This window comes from Argiope bruennichi, chromosome 5, assembly GCF_947563725.1.
Source record: "Argiope bruennichi chromosome 5, qqArgBrue1.1, whole genome shotgun sequence".
Classification (NCBI taxonomy): domain Eukaryota; kingdom Metazoa; phylum Arthropoda; class Arachnida; order Araneae; family Araneidae; genus Argiope; species Argiope bruennichi.
The window spans coordinates 54,453,665-54,471,302 of NC_079155.1; the positions used below are offsets into that span (position 1 = coordinate 54,453,665).

Here is a 17,638-nt window from a genome sequence, read left to right on the forward strand (position 1 = left end):
CAGTCAATGTAAAATTTGATGTGAGTAAAGCAAGAATACATTTAATTTATATCTTAACATGCTGCTGAGCATGTGAATCTTAATAATACTATCTAATTAGATATTTTTTCTTTACTATAACTAAAAGAAATGAAAAAAAAAAAAAAAAAAAGTGGTCTGAATCACAGGTATCAACTATGGCAATGAATGTGTTAAATATATACCATTTTTATATTATCAATTGAAATTTGTATATTCATGTTCCCTTTATAATTCTAGAAATTTCATTTGCTGTTTAATCTAAAATTGGATGAATACAACTATTAACTTTTTTTTTTATGATACTCTTATGACATTTGCATTCTATTTCTCATACTATTTTGAACGTGAAGAAAATGAGCATGAGATATACAACAATAATAGCTATTATCCCCTAATTACCATTCATACCATGCCATACAAATTAACAACTGTCCTTTCTATGGCACTAAACTAAAATTCCAATTTTATTCAATGGACCAAACAATTTTGTACGGCATTGCTTAATCTGAGATCTTTTTTAACCCCTTGACTATATTGTTGTATCTACTATTTAATTAGATGACATCTTTTGTTATGGAAATGAATTGTTGTATGTATTCAATTTAATTTCCGTAGATTATTTGAGATGTTTTTACACTATGCTTTTTATCATTCTTTCTTATTTTTAAAAGCATTGTAATGCCTTGTATAAATTATAATATTAAAAAACATAACAGTTTGATGCATGAGCCACATGGAACAAAATTTATGGGGGTTAAGATTCTTTCTGTTGTTTGATTAAAAATGTAAGATATCAGAACTGATATTTTTAGTTAAAAATACATAAATAAATGGAAGAAAAAATTGCACTGAATGAGGCTCATTTAGAAGTGCAATTAAGCTGAAGATTGGAGTTTCATAAAACAGCATCATAGAAAGACAATTGTTAATTGCATAATGTGCATTTATTCATCTTTGAGCATTAATTTATTCTTAAGATTTGTAATATATTCTAATTATTTAAGTGTCTCAAAATTGTTAGCACTTTGTGCAAAAAAAAAAAAAAAAAAAAAAAAGGGAATATCTTTTTTTTTTTTTTTTTAAAGTATAGATAACAAAAATAGAATTTTTATTTAAATTACAAATACAATATAATATCTGATTTTTTATAATATATATTAATTTTTAAAATCAATATTTTATTGTAACTACTATATATATGTATATTTCAAAGAAATATGTGAGATAGCATATTACATTTGAAATCAGTATGCATTTTGCTATTAGGCTCCTATCAAAAGTAGTTTATTTAAGTATTTTTTTTTATGAATATATAGTCTAAGATATCTTAATAAACAGTTTGCACAGCAGTTAATTGCTTCATATATTAAGAGGTTATCAAAACTTCAACGTATTGTTTTTATTTTTCCCCCCTTCTTATGTTAATATAACTCATTTGTCAGCTATTAAAAAAAAAAAAAAAAAAAAAAAAACGGAAACACTCTAATTATTTGTTTAAAATTAATTTCTGAGAAATTTTTTTATCTTGTTCGAGCTTGCAGGAGATGATGTTTTTCATCTTAAAAAGATTCTTAATAACTTACTATACACATTTCCACAAAAATGAAATTTTCATTGTTTTCGGGTTCTAATTTTATCGTTTTTAAATTCAACTAATTTTATAAAATCATTGTACTATATTTTTTAATATATTAAGTACTTTTATTATAAATTTGTTCATTTTATTATTCAGTTAATCATATTATTTTACTTTTTGGTGTATATGTTTCACAATTCATTATTTTATGAACTTCGGCTCTTTTGTTTCATGTCTGTGTCATTCTGCAATTAAGAATATTTTATATTTCTATTTTGGGATCTATAAATAAGACTTTACACTCTTTTTTTAATAGATTGTATTAATAATACCGATTGCCTAAAAATAAATCAAGAAAGTTATATTTAAAAGGTTTGATAACAAATAGCCTTTAAAAATTAGGATAAAGTCTCTATTCTCCTCCCCCCCCAGAAAACATTTTCAGTTTTATGCTAAACAAACTGCATCTGCAAGAAATTATATTATTTCATTACAAAAAAAACTGCAGTAGAAATTGGGTGTTTATGTTGAACCTGGTCATGAAATGCAATTTTCAAAGTGTGGTTTTGATGATTTAAAAATAATGATTTCAGAACACATGACAAAGTGCAAAAGTTTATTTTGAACTCTTGCAACCTGTTCCGACTATCAAAAGTGAACAATACAAGCAACATTTGATGAATTTGAATGAAACATTAAAGGAAAAAAGTGCAAAATATGTCAAAAGAGTTGACAAGCTTATTTTTCAGCACACATGCTTGTCCACATATTGCTAAATGAATGAAAAAAACTGTAGGATCATTTCACTGGGATATGTTGTCCTAAACTTTATATTCACCAGACAATGTCCCTATGCTATTATTTTACTCTGTGAAAAGTTTGCTTTCTAGAGATAGCTGAATTCCCAATTTAAGTATCAAAAAATATTTTGAATATTTCCCTATACTCAATCTTTAACATAATATGCGTATGTGTGTGTTTGTATCTAGTCCATTATTAAAACTAAGCATGAGGGAAGATTCCCATATACAATTTCTTGGAAATAAAATTGAATAGAATCCTAATTGATCGAATCAATTTTTCAAACCTCATTCTCAGATTGTCAAAACAGAAAGGAAATCAAAGTAGTACTTATAAAGTTACACTAGCAAAAAGGCTTATCATATGTTTATTTCTACCACTGGAAAATAATTTGAAAATTATAGGCTTATTATTAATTTTCTTCTCTTTTGTGATCTTATACACTTATAATAACCTTTTTTATAAAAATAATTATCCTTGTTTCTAATTCATAGGAATTTGGAGTCATTTCCAATAGTAGACTAATTACAACCTGCCAAACTGTTGGTGAGTAATTTCATTTCTCCATTTTCTCATTATCTTTTTCATGTTTGCTCTATTCATGTTGTTCTTTTGGATGTTTTATGATTATTACGAAAAGAATACTTAACGATTCTTATTACGAAAAGAATACTTAACGATTCTTATTACGAAAAGAATACTTAAACTTAATTAACAGTTCAGAAAGAATACTTACTAATAAAATAATTTATTATTTACTAACCACCTTTGGTAACTAGCCGGTTCGCCAATCTTAATGCTCATTAAAATTTTAATAATTAAATATTTTATTTAACTTCTATTTTAATAGCTTCTTCATCAAAATGTTTTAAAGCTTCAAATTTTGGTAGTCATATAATTAACTCATAATATTATATAGGCCTTCAGCCATAACGTAATATGAATCTCTCTAATTTTCTGTTAATTCCCATAGAATTTATGCTTTAAGTTAAAGTGGAAATGATTAAAATGCAATTGATATCAGGACATTTTATTTACTGAAATGAAGCATTTTTTTTTTTAATATGAGTACTGAAAACAGAGTCACTAAGTATTTAAACCTTATGGGCACTATAGAATATCTTTCTTTATTTATATAATATCCTCAAGAAGTTTTCAACAAAATTTTCTCAGATTCATCATGAACAGATGGATTAATTAACAATGTTTCAGTTTTAAATGCATCAAGCACTACGAAAATAAACAGAATCATTTGAAATAAACTGTCGAAAACATGTTATGCCTTCAAAACGAAGTCCGTATCCATTGAAAATAGTTGTCAACAATCAGAACACAATGCGCATGCGTGAATTTTCAACGCCAATTATGCTAATGCAAATGCATGAATTTAATAGTTTTAAAAATTCTTTTAAACTAGAGATAGTTATTACTAAGTTAATATATTGATTAAAATTTTGGTATTTGTTTGGGAATAAAATTTATTCACAATATGAGTGTGCACTGTTATATTTTAAGATATTGTATATAGGAAATTCTGTGTACAAAAAAAATAAATCTTGTTATACCACGTGATAATGTTTTAATTTCCAAGAAGTTTCCATTTAATTGGATGTTGGTAGTAAAATTAACACAGGGTTTTTTACGTTTAATTCTTTAATTTTTTTTGTTAGTGTAAATGTAAATTGATGTTCTGTTTTATTTATGTTATTATAAATCCTCCCTACTATCTTGCATTTTTCTTAACAGCTTAATATAAGTGAAATCATTAAATTCATAATTAAAAATGTCTCATGTATGTATGTCTTCTATGTTTATAGTTTGGCATAAAACTTTTTATGTATGCTGTTTTCGTTTTGTTTATAAAGATTGGATTTCTGTATTTTAGTGAAAAACAAGTTCTCCTATGCATATGCTCAAGAGTTCCCATATCGTATGAATCACGTTCTTGAATGTGAATTTTATCTTTTGGAAATGATGGTTAGTAAAACAATAAGATTTTTTTTTTTCAAATAACCTTTTTAATTCTTAAATCCTTCCTGTTCATAATTTCTTTCATTTTAATTTTCCTAGGATTGCTGTTTAGTTCTGTACCATCCATATAGACCATTAGTATATTATATTCAAGATATTGGCCAGGAAGAAACGTTACTACCAATGGCCTGGTAATTTATATAAAAACTTTTATTTGTATTATCTTTATATATTTAATTTTTTTTTAATTTTATGTACAGCTTTTATATTTAACATCAGTAACAAATGGAAGAATTAGTAAAATTAGATTTTGCAAGATTGGACTAATTTAAGTATATTTTCCCTTTATTATTTATTATAACAAAATTAAAGTTAAATCATTTAGACATAACTTTGTCAATGATTCTACTTGTCAAATATTAAACCTGTGTTATTTAAATAGTATGTACATTCTATTCATTGTGTAAATGAACCTTCTTAAAGTAAACCAGTCTTAAGATATCACATCATTATTAAAAATATAATTATCCATTTCTTCCAATTTTTGCTGTTTTTTTTTTTTTTTTTTTTGTAAATTACTCAAATATTAAAATTAATCCCTCTGTAATTTTTGATGACGGAAGAAAAAACATGATTAAATAGGAGATGAAATAATGGAAACGGTTTGAATTTCAGACTAATGTAATCTGATGTTGGAAATTAGCCATTAAAAAAATTGCTAAAACTTCAGAAAAGGTTTGCACAGCTATTAAATTAATATGATTGGGAAAATAATATTTTGAATTTTAAGAGAGTGTAAAAATAATTTTTGTTTGGTTATAATTTTAAAGGTTACGACAGTAGTGTATTTTGCTTAATTTTTAATTAATTGAAACTGAGATTGCAAAAAAAGAAAAACACTTTGAGATGCACATATCTACCCTTTAAAGTAGACATTTGTGAGCTCAAGGTCAAACTATCTGCCTATTGAGTAGTAATACTCACATACATATTCATCTTTATCATTAAAAGATATATGCAATGAGTGATTGGTTAAGGAAAAACTGTGGGCCGGTTTTATTTTTATTTTGGAAATAAAATCCTATGCAAAGAACACTTTTGAATAAAATTAAAAAGTGGCATCCTATGCAAGATTTTGTACAATTGCATCTGGCCATGTGTTTGGTAGTACTGCTATTGCAAGATTAAACTGACTGAAGGGAAGCCTGAAATGTTGTAAGGAGTAATATAGAACTTACTTACCAAATAGATATTAAACTAAAATGAAAGTGTTCAGTGTGAAACTTCTGTAAAGCAATGGAAAATTCATAGATTGAAATTCTGACAGATACATATATAATCTATTGTTTTCCATTAATTTCTGTTTCTCTTAGTATTTGTAAAGGCTTTTCTGACTTTTTTTTAAATTATTAAACTTCCAGAACTAAATTTAAAAAAAAAAACTTAAAGGTAGATTTTGATATTATTGTCAGCAAATCTGAATCATGACTGTTAGAGAGTAAAAGAGCAAATTTATTACTTTTTGACAGTTTAAAAGAGTTCTCCTTTCTTGGGAGTGACACTGGAATTGAAACTAAACAAATTGTTTGGGAAGGAGTTTAAGAGAATTATAATTAATACTATTACATAAAAGAGACATGAATATATATATATATATATATATATATATATATATATATATATATATATATATATATATATATATATATAATATTGGAGCTTGAAAAGAATGGAATCTTAAGCATTCTACTCTTTTCAGGCATATTAAATATTCCTATTTATTATTAGTTTACATACAATTAAAGCAACATGTATTGTCTTTGGGAAGATTATGTTAATTAACCTACCACCCATTGTATACTGTCAAGCATTTGAACTTTTTGTAGCTTTATCTAATTATATTTTAAGTGGATGTTAAGTTCATCTTTTATATTTCTTTTATGTTGCCAAGTGTTTTTTTTTTTGTTTTTTTTTGTAAAGTAAAAATTTAATTTTAGTGTCATGCACTATTTTGTAAGTAATAAATTTAAAATTAGTATCATGCATCTGAATTGTAGCAAATTTCTTTTTTTAGGAAAGTCATCAATGACAGTTTGCGAACTGATGTCTGTTTATTATATCCTCCTCATCAAATAGCCTTAGGTATTGCATTTTCTTAATTAATTAATTTTATTTTACATTGCATATTCTTTAAAATATTTAATGTTCTGAGATAAATTGATATTAACTCACTTTTTACTACTTATAGCATGTCTTCATATGGCCTGTGTGATACTTGGAAGAGACTGTAAACAATGGTTTGCTGAACTCAATGTTGATATGGAAAAGGTACTTTTTTTTCCTCCTTAATTTCCATAATTTAAAAACTTTTTTAAAAAATAAAAAGACGAGTATTCCAAGTCGAAATTCAAAAACATTTTAAAACTCCTTCCAAAAAAAGTTTAATATTTTTTTAAGATTTTGCAAGCAACTTTGCTTTCTTAACTTTTTTCTGTTTGAGCTTATAAAGTATTTTAAAATTATATCACATAATTTTCAATTAATGTGAAAGAATATATGAAAAGTATAAATGGAATGTGGATTGAGTGAAAAGTTTCAGATGTTGAAGCATTATATTTGTATGTGTCATTTAATTTTAATTAATATAAACCTTAGTTTGAAGTATGCTTTGATGAAATAAATTAATTAAAAATTATTTAGACAGACTTTAAAAGAGTTTTTTTATCAAGTGTGCTTTCATTATACTTGCCGACTCTCTAACTCAGCAATGAAATTTTGAGATTTAAAAAATAAAAAATGCCTTTTAATTATACTTTCATAAAAATGCTACATAAACATATGCATGTTTTCTCGATTTAAAACATTAATTTTGTTGAAAATTTTTTAATTAGTTATTTGAATTGAGGGAAAACTTTTTTTTTTAACTATGAAAAATATTCTCCATTTATAGAAATCAATATTTTTATATTATATTTTGAATATGTTAAAGGAAAAAAACGTCCTGCTGAAATTATTTGTAAGGAATTTGTCTGAAATTAAAATTTAAAGAACTCCTATAATATAAAGAGAATAAAATTTGATTAGTCTGTGATGTTGTTAATCAAAAATATATTCTAATGTTTCTGCATCTATTCTAATGATGAAAATGAGTGTGTACATGCCATGCTCTCTTCAGACCAGACCATCTAAACTATAGCTACCAAATATGGCACATTTATACTTTAGAAAGTGGGAATGTGCAGCTCAGAGGATTTTTTTTTTTTTTAAGTTTTTAAGTAATTAAAAATTAAGCTCAATTTTGGCATGTTTCTTTAATAATTTCTGAAGATGCTATTGCACAATAATAAATTTTACACTCTTTCAAAATTTAAATTTTTTTCTTTATTGTACTAATTTAAACATCATAAAAACATTTTCTGAAGTTTTTTACAAAAAATTTTTTTTAATATCCTACAATAGATTAATTTGTTGTCTTGAAATTCCAACCACTTTCATTGTTTCATCAAATATTTAATCTTGTGATTTTCTTCCCTTCACAAGGATTCTGTTAAATATCTATGTAGTTTATAAGCTGAATAAAAGCATGAAATTACAATATTGTGAAAGTTAGAAAATAGACGAATAAAAATTTACATTTTTAAAGCACTATAATGTCATAAGAATAGTCTCTCCATTAAAAAGATTCATGTACTCAATGATCAGACAATATAAGACAAAGTAACAGGCTTTAATTCCTGGCAATTTCATGGTGTCATGGATATGAAGATGTATCTAAACTGTTTATCAGAGATTGAATATAACCTGTATCTTTGTTGAACCTGCTGGTTGCTAAGATGATCAGTTCTTAATAATGTTTAAAAAAATATTCTTTAAAAATGTTATTATACCAAGCTTCTTTAAAGCAAAATTTTTTTATTAACTTATTTTTCGTTCTTAATTCAAAAATATGAACAATTAAAAATATATTGTGTTATATTCTTTTTTCAGATTCTGGAAATAACACGTCAAATACTTTCACTCTATGAAGCATGGAAGCAGTTTGATGAAAAAAAGGAAGTACCAGCCCTATTAGCTAAAGTACCAAAGCCCAAAACTCAACCTACCAGGTACTTAAACAACCATATTGTTGAAACAAGACCTTATTTCCCAACTCTAGTTATACGCTAATTTAGAAATTAAATGTAATTTAGGAATTAAATTTTATTGTTCAAAAGCATTTTGATTACTTTAGTATTGAATTAAATCAATTATTTGTGATATGGAAAAACTAAATTAGTTTCAGTGATTTTCTCAGTATTTTTTTAAACAGGAATAAAATTCAAGTTACCAAACAAAAACTATTCTATTTTAAAAATATTCATTTCTGTTTGCTTTTAATATTTTGGAAATATATTTTTTTAAGTATACTTGCTTTTTCAATCCAAATATGAATTTGAGAATGATTAGCAATTAACACATTGAATATTTCACATGGGTTTTAACTGTGCTCTGCTTCTACTCTACTGATTTTAAACTCACAAATTTGGTATATGTTTGTTATGTCACAATTTGATGAAATTTCTATATTCACTTCTAACATATTAGTTAAAAAAAAAACTTGATTTTAAACTAGACATTTTTAAATTTTAATATGGCAGTTTCATTAAAAAAAATTCTCCATTTAATTTTTTTTAAGGAATTGCTTCTGCTATATTATACTAGATGCATAATTTTATAATTTTTCATTGAAGTAATTCGTATCAAAGTTTTAAGCGCTTAATTTGAGTAAATATCTACAAAAGAACTAGGAATTCATATATTTATAACTGTGATTTGTATATGTAATTTTCATGATGTCTTGTGGTAAGTTAAAGGTCTGACTACAGATTCTGACATAATATTATTAAAAAAAAGCAGCAAAAAAACAAAGTTGCACACTTTATAATTCTGCCAATTCAGACATACATAATTTTAGAGAGGATGTTGGCCATGTTTTACTCAAAACTCTTTTAATATGTGTTTGATATATTTCCTTGAAACTGCTTTAAGAAAAATTAGTTAAAAAAAAAATTACTATTTCTATTCTTTCTGACAAACAGTCAAGAATTTATTTTATGATTTATATAAATGAGAGGAGCTCGATGGAAAATACATTCTCAACTTTGTGTACTTCTATTTATATTAATTATCTAGAATCTGGGGAAATCAAATCTTTGCAAAAATTAGACTTTCAGTACTCAATATTATTAAACACATTATGAATCGGTAGCAAGTCTTCTGAATTAATGGACATGTATAGCTTGGCAAAGTCTATTTGAACCGAGATTATAAAACTTCTTACATGTTCTGTGTTGATGAGAAGAATATAATTAGCATTATAACATTATTTAAAATACAATATTTTATTCACTTCAGATTAAATTTGTTTCATTCTTTCACACTCGTTTTCAAATTAGGCATTTTAAAATGGCAAATTCCCTTTCCTGTATTGAATTAGACTAATCTGTTTTTCAATATAGCTAAGAAAGATCTCAAGTCAATTTTTAAAGGAAAGAGTGAAACCATCCTTTTAAAATAAAAAATTGGAATTTAATTCATAGTGATGGAGTTTAATATTGGCACTAATTTTAGTGTAACGATCAAACACATCCCTGTATAAAGTTTTTTAATTTAAGCGAATTGGATTTAATGTTTTACACAGATTTTTTGGGAGTAAATAATTGATGTGTTAGAGGGAATTATAAAGAAACATTTTAGGAACAATGGCAACATTTGAATGTTTGATTTTAAAATACTAGTTATTAGTAAAAAAATTTTAAGTATTTAGTATTATTTTATAAATAAAATATGTCACTCAAAAATGGTGGTTAGAAAAGACAAAAATGAACTCCCATATTATCACTAGCTATCTATAAAAAAATTAGAACACCTACTAATATCTTAATGGGTAAAAATCTTTCAAGCAAATAGAAAATAGAAACATTAGAAAGCGAAACATGGCAAAGTTATCAAAAGTATTAAAAAGTGGTTTAATAAACCTAACTATGTGAAATTCCTTTAATGTGATCTATGAAGTTTTCTATCAAAATAATAATGACGTGGAAATAGCTACTAATGATATTAATCTAGAACTTTTAAGTCAGTTGATATTTGCTTTATTTTTAGCATTAAGAAACTACAATATAAATATTAGATAAAGAAAATACAATTTTTTTTTAAACTGAAATACAAAATAAATTATTTTTAAAATATTGAAATTACCTTTTGCATACATTTATTTCAACTTGATGGCTGATTTTTTTTTTTTTAATGTATATTACTGTTTGTCTCAGAATTTAAGACCCAAATGTGAGGAAATTGTATAAAACAACAAAGAAGGTACTGTCTAAAATATATGGTCACAAAAATTAACTGATACTACTATAGGGACTAGTTTTAAATAGATTAATAATGCTTGAGTGCTTCAAAGCCCAGTATTTGTAATCTTAATAATATATAAAGTTAATTAACAAGCTCTGAAAAAACTATAGATATCTGATATATAGCATATCTATGTACAATTGAAGAGAGGTGTAATGTATTAACTTCCAAGTTCCTTCCAATGCACCTTATACTGCCTCACAAATGACTGTGCATCAGTTGCTAAGAATAGGTCTTTTCTGCATCAGGAGACCTGAGATGGGTAGTTTGTCATATGTGGAGTGTTACAAATTAATACTAGTTGTTGGCTGGTACCTGTAAGTGCATCTAAACAATTTGGTGAGGGAAGTCTGCATCCACGTGCGATTTTCAAACACTTCTGCTATTTATAGATGAAGCTACATTTACATATGGAGACATTGATGAGCAGACCTTGCTCGATATCTTTTCATATATGTACCAGCATCTCTTTTTTCGAAATATATAGATGAAGATTATTATCTATTACTACCAAACCGAATCCTATATATTGCCTGGAGAAGCATGTGTTATATTTTCATCAGTTTTGCAGAACTAGCTACAAACCATGCCTGTGTGTAATTATAGAATCATAGGATGCTTGCTTATTTCAGCACAGCTGTGCATATGCTTTTAATACAAACTTATATACGCAAGTTGAATGAACAATTTTTTCCTAAAACTAGCTAAACATTTTTGCCTAAGTTTTTCTCTGGAGCCTTCTGAAGAGATTTATAGAATTGTCTTGAGCTTGGCACGCTCAACATTTTTTTAGCTTATTAGTTATTAATCTTTACTTTGCAATTGCACTACCCATATGACTTTTAAAATGCTGTTTCTTGATTTATTGTTATAACACATTGCAATTAACATTACACTGTGATTGCATCTGATTTCTGACTTCATATTGTTAGCATATTTTATGTAGAATATTTTTAGACACTGAGTATTCTGACATCTTATTCATATTTGGGCTATACTTTTTGGAACATCCTATATTGTAGATATCTTGAAATTGGTAAACAGTAATATGAAAGATATAAGCATTACTAATGAAAACAGTTTCAAGATGCTACAATAGTGAAGGTTGTTAATTGAAATCTAGAATTTCACACATTTACTGTGTTCAGGATTGTTAAAGTGGCTCATTGTTACTGCAGTGCAAAGAAACCAAATGGTTACTAATGTAATTGTGCTCTCAGTGAGACAATTTGTGAAACACTCCCCAGAGAGAGAGCATTGAATTCTAGATTTCAACATTCTTATAATTTCTTTTATCAATGTTTTATTAGAAAAGGGTATTCAAGTCAAGTGAAATCATTTCTTAATCGGTTACATGATATTTTTTAATTTGTTCTTAAAAGAATATGAATGTTAGCTTCATTTCAATTACATTTTTAATAAGTCATTGCAGTGATAAAGAATGTTTTCATGGGCTATGCTTTTAAAGCCATCTTAAATTAATGTATTTTATCACATTAATTTAAAATAGCTTTAAAAATTTAGTGAATGCATGCAGCATAATAAAAGTTTTTTTTTAATATGCATTCATTATTTTTAGAATACACTAACTGAAATTTGAACTAAACTAAACTTTAAAAAAAAAATGCATTTCATTTTTGCTACAATTAGTTGAACCTATAGTATAAAAGTTAAAATAGTTATATAGTATAAAATCGTGACAAAATCTTTTCCAGTTTTAATATTCATATTCCCATATCCATAATTTTATTTTACATTTTTTTATAAAAAGTAAGGCAAATTTATTATTATTTTTATTTAAATGATGCTGACTTAAAAATAATTATTTATTATTATTGTTATAATATGCCAAAAGTTGTAAGTGGCTGTATATTTTTTAAATATGAAAATTTTCTATTTCCCTTATGTGTATGACTGGGGGATAAAAATAAATTTTAATAAAAAAAAAGAATCTTGTTTGTTTTGTATTTCTGAGATGAATGAATTTATGTTTTTAGTATTTCTGCAAAGCAAGAACAGCAATTTTAATTTTAGTAAATGTAACAAAAAGATGCTATTAATATTCAGAGAAGTGTAGATTCTGATTCTGTTTAAATATGGTTTGCAAAATAGAAGTGTATTTTAATGTATCCCAAATATGGTAAATTTTTCCGACTGTTGCAATATTTCTCACAATGTATATTTGTTGTCCTTTGTTAGAATATGCCATTCTTGAGCTCAGTATTTTAAGTTTTTGAAATTATTTGAAAGCCAAACAATGTGATTGTAGTTAAAATTTCAGAAAACAACAAAAATCAGTTTCTTATGTGTAAAGAATGAGGACTTGAGATAGTCTTATATAAAGTAGTTTTTCGTATCTCTAATATTTTATTTTTATTAAATTATTCAAATTTTAATTATTCAAACTTTGTCATATGTATTTAATCAATTTACATATATAAATCATATTATTTCAAAAATATAAATAGTAGATTGTAAGTTTAAATTGGTGCCACAATGCCAAGTTCTTGGCTTCAGAGTTAAAGGGTTCCAAATTTGAAATCCGATTCCTTTAAAGAATTGATGTGCAAGAGAGCCGTTGAGGGCAAATAGTTTGTCTCTGATGTGACATGGAAATTTGGAGGGAGTGCTATCTCAGTTACCCTTGTCATCTGACCACAATTCAAAATTACAAGATCTGTCCCAAACAGTAATCCGTTTTGTTGTTTTAAAATAGGTTGTAAATATAACCAAACTAAATGAGTTTGAATCTTGGTTTCTCAGAAAAGACTTTCATGTTTAAGGAGTTGGTATACAATAATGTGGTCTTTGCTCAAATGTTCTTGATTACATGCATGAGGAAAATTTGGAATTAGTTGTTATAAACATATTTGCAATTGAGACGTGTCTTGAATATAATCATGAACAGGTCAATCGGTGCAAGAAATTAGAAATTGTAGTTATTTCGCCATTTATGGCTGTAACATTTAGTATGCATCACTGTTGATGAAATGCCATTTTTATAGTAAATGAGAGAATGCTATCATTACATGCTCTGCTATGGTTATGCTGCTACAACATTCTTTTTTAGGGGGATGGAGATGGATAATTTTTTCTTTTCTTTTTCTTCTCAACTGATTCTTTCAACTATAAAACAAACCAACACTCATTCAGAGAACTTGTAATTTACCCTACCCATTTTTTTTATTCCAAAATAAATTTTAAAGAATAAGCTAATGAGGGAAATGTATGATTACAAGGATCAGTTTTATTAGTAAATCTGGTTATAGTCCTACCATTTTAATGTGATATGGAAGTTTTGAGATTGTGGGTTGCATATCGTCTTAAATGTTATTTAGTTGGTGGTCTAATGGAAGTCATTGTCCATACCATAATTACAAAAATCAAATATTATTCCTTCTTAAATATTAAAAATTGCATGTGTTAACACCACCGGAAAAATCAGCCCTTTATTAGTGATATAAAATAGCAATTATTTGTGCCTTACATGAATTTGAACTATATCTCAGTTAAGAAAGCGATTTACTTTTGTAAAATATATATGCCAAACAATTTTTTTTTAATTCTGTGTATATTTTTTGAATATTTAAATAATGAATATTTAAAAATTATCCAATGTAAGCATAATTCTAAATATGACAAAACATATGATGAATTAATGAAATGCGGAGTATACCAAATATAGAAAGGGATGTCAAAATTTAATAACATTATTATAGTTTTATTTTTTGTACTGTTTGTTTCAGTTTTAATTATTAGTACATTCGTACACTTAGTTCTAATGCATATTCTTAATTTGGGACCAATCTGTCCATTAAAGAATTTTGTGCCACAAAAATAAAATTTAATTTAAAATATTAATTGTAACAACATCTAAAATAATTGTGCAGACCTTAACTGCTTATTTAAACGATATAATATGGTGAACCACAATAAAAATTAGAGATTTTTATTAAATATAGCAGAATAATATACAAATGAAGTGTTTTTTTCCCCCTTCCTCATCTTTTAAATAATTCATTCAAATCTATAATTTTAATATTCTGAGAAATAAATTCTGAATTATTCAATGATCTAACTTGGAACTGGAAATATTTCAATATATATAAGTCTTTGAAAAGTACCACAAATTTTTTTAGAAGCATTAAAATAATTTTAAGAAGGCTTTTATCTTTTGTAGAACTAATAACTAAAATGTAACTCTAACATCTGAATGATATTCCAATTAAAAAAAGGCAATATGTCAATCAGTTTAAAATGTTAAGTAGTCACCCATAGTAACTCCTTTTCTCCATGGTTTACCATAGTATTTTTAGAGTTTAATATATTTATTATCTGCATCTGTCTAAATCTTCTAAATCAGATTCCCCCCCCCTCCTGGGAATTATGAAAATCATATAATTGCACTATCTACTTTTTTTAAAAAATTCATCCAGTTTTATTTTATTTAGTGAAAATTAAATCTCGGATCTTTCAAGATAATTAAATATTAACATTTTATAAATATAAAATACTGAGATTATTTGTCAACCCAATATTTTATATGATAGTAATTAAAATTCTTTAATCACTTACTATGGCAATTAGCTGTATAATTTTATAACCAAACTAAAATTGTATATTTAGCTAAAAATGTCTCTTATATTTATTTTCTCATTAAGAAAAGGCATTATTGATTTAAATTTATTTGTGATTCAAACATTTATTAGAAATGCACCTAAATTCTTTAAAGTACAATACAACAAGTAATTGTAATACATTAGATCTCAAATAAAAAAAATGAAAAATTATTTCTTCAGTTAAATATGATTTGCTACAATTAAAATTAAAAAGTGTCAAATATCTTTACATACATCTAATTTTAATTTTCAAGCTGAATTAAATAAAATTTTGAGTACTGATATGCTAAATTCATATGAAAAGTCTATTTCATGCATTTTCTGAAAGCACTAATAATTCTGTTTACTTGCCATTTTGTGGTCTTTCATATAACTATAAATATTGATGAATTCATTTATATACATTATTCTTTATTCATAATTTAATTCTAAATTAAAAATCAACCAATTTCCTCATGAACTCAAAAATTTTTTTAATATTAATTAAAAATAGTTTTGTTCTTTTTTAAGAAAAAGCATGCATTTGTATAGATTTGTAACATGAATTAAATAATACTTTGGTGAACAAAACTCAATTTTTTTCTAAAATTCTATGAAAAATTGCTGAGGAGTTATAAAATTTAGAATTTAGAAATATTTTTTGTTCTTCAGAAATGGGAAAAAACAATGGCTACTAGGGCTTTTTTTTATTATTTATTTTTTTAAAATCAGTGGCATAACAAATGTAAATAGAACTTAGTGTATGCTATTATTTTTTGCCTCCTTATCATATTTGGTTTTTGAAAAGTTACACAAACATGCTAATGTTTTGTTATAACATGCAGGGCATTTATATATACCTTTGTCTTTGCATTGTTATATTACAGGGAGAAAAATGAATGGGATACTTATAGTTTAGAAAATAGAAAGGGGAAAAAAAAACTTTATGGAAAGAGTGGCATAAGAACAATGACAAGCTATTTTAAAGACTTGTGTTGCAAGTACAAACAAGTAATATGAGTAAGACAATTTGGAAGGGGAAAAAATTGTATTTGAAAAGTGATTAGAAATATTGATGAAAGGTTGAATGTTGTCAAGACTTAAGTATTGATCAATGTCATTTCATTAGGTTAACAAAGTTGATAGTGAGTGATCAAGAAAAATTATAGGACATATTAACTATCAACCTGTTATAGGAAAGAGAATAACACCCACCCTTCATGTAGGAATTTTACCTTATAGCTTAATATCATGCCATTTTATAGTTCACAGCAATCAAATGTATTCATTGAAATGATTTATTGATCCATCATACTGAATTTTGCCATTGTTGTTGATGGTGTCATTCTGTCTTATGTAAATATAAAATTAGGATCACAAAGTCCTTTTAAGTGCATGATTTTGGTTTCATAAATAATACAGAATGCAAGATGATACAAAGAGTGGGATAGGTTATTTCTTTCCTGTAAAATTTAGGAAACAGACTTGACAGGGATCATAGAATGTCCGTGTCAAAGGACAATCTGGAGAGGGTCAACTAAGCTTAACATTTTTGATTAATGCCTCGTTCACAAAGATTGCTTTCACCAAAACAGTCATTGACCACATGCATGTATTCTGAGATGCAATTTATGTAGATTTTTTCCTTGCTTGACCATATTGAACTTGGATTATATTGGAGCTACTGAAAAGAATGGGTCATTTTTTTCAGAAGAGCATGTTATCTGAGAATTTCGTAAAACAGATATTACATGTTTTGGGAGGGTATCAAATCTACTTGAGAAGAAAGAAAGGACACTCAATGAAAAATGAGAACTTTTAATTTCAACAAGACTCCAGTAATTTAATGATGGAGCTTACTATTACAGTATAAGAGATATTTTTACTAAAAGTGGCCAAAATATCAGGAATTCCACTTTTTCTCTGGACAGATATTCATTTGTACCAATGCCACTCCTTCAATAAAGCTTATTTTTACTCTTGTGTCTTTAATATAAATAGCTCTGATTTATATTTGTATTACAGATTTTCATGTCTGTTAGGTAATTTGTAGAATTACTTAAAAAATTTATCTGCTGAATATAAATGCTTAAATTTTGCACATTTGTATATTATGATAGGGGGAAATGCTTTGTTATTATTATAAATCAAATTATGAAACTTTTATATTAATTTTTAAAATGGATTGAATAATTTACATCTGTTAGCAAATAGACATTAAAACATGTGAATTCCTAGTGTACTATTCTTTTTTTTTTTAATTGAATTAGTA

General features: G+C 25.9%; 1 protein-coding gene across 2 annotated transcripts in view; it reads left to right on the forward strand.

Moving 5' to 3' along the window:
• The window catches only part of LOC129969236 (cyclin-C-like), a 52,622-nt gene that overhangs the window by 15,502 nt on the left and 19,482 nt on the right, over positions 1–17,638 (forward strand). For both annotated transcript variants that reach the window (XM_056083697.1, XM_056083698.1), the window contains exons 5-10: positions 2,893–2,944; positions 4,284–4,375; positions 4,469–4,560; positions 6,444–6,511; positions 6,618–6,697; positions 8,357–8,475. In XM_056083697.1, the coding sequence (XP_055939672.1) occupies positions 2,893–2,944; positions 4,284–4,375; positions 4,469–4,560; positions 6,444–6,511; positions 6,618–6,697; positions 8,357–8,475 (503 nt within the window). The remainder of the gene's footprint in view (positions 1–2,892; positions 2,945–4,283; positions 4,376–4,468; positions 4,561–6,443; positions 6,512–6,617; positions 6,698–8,356; positions 8,476–17,638) is intronic.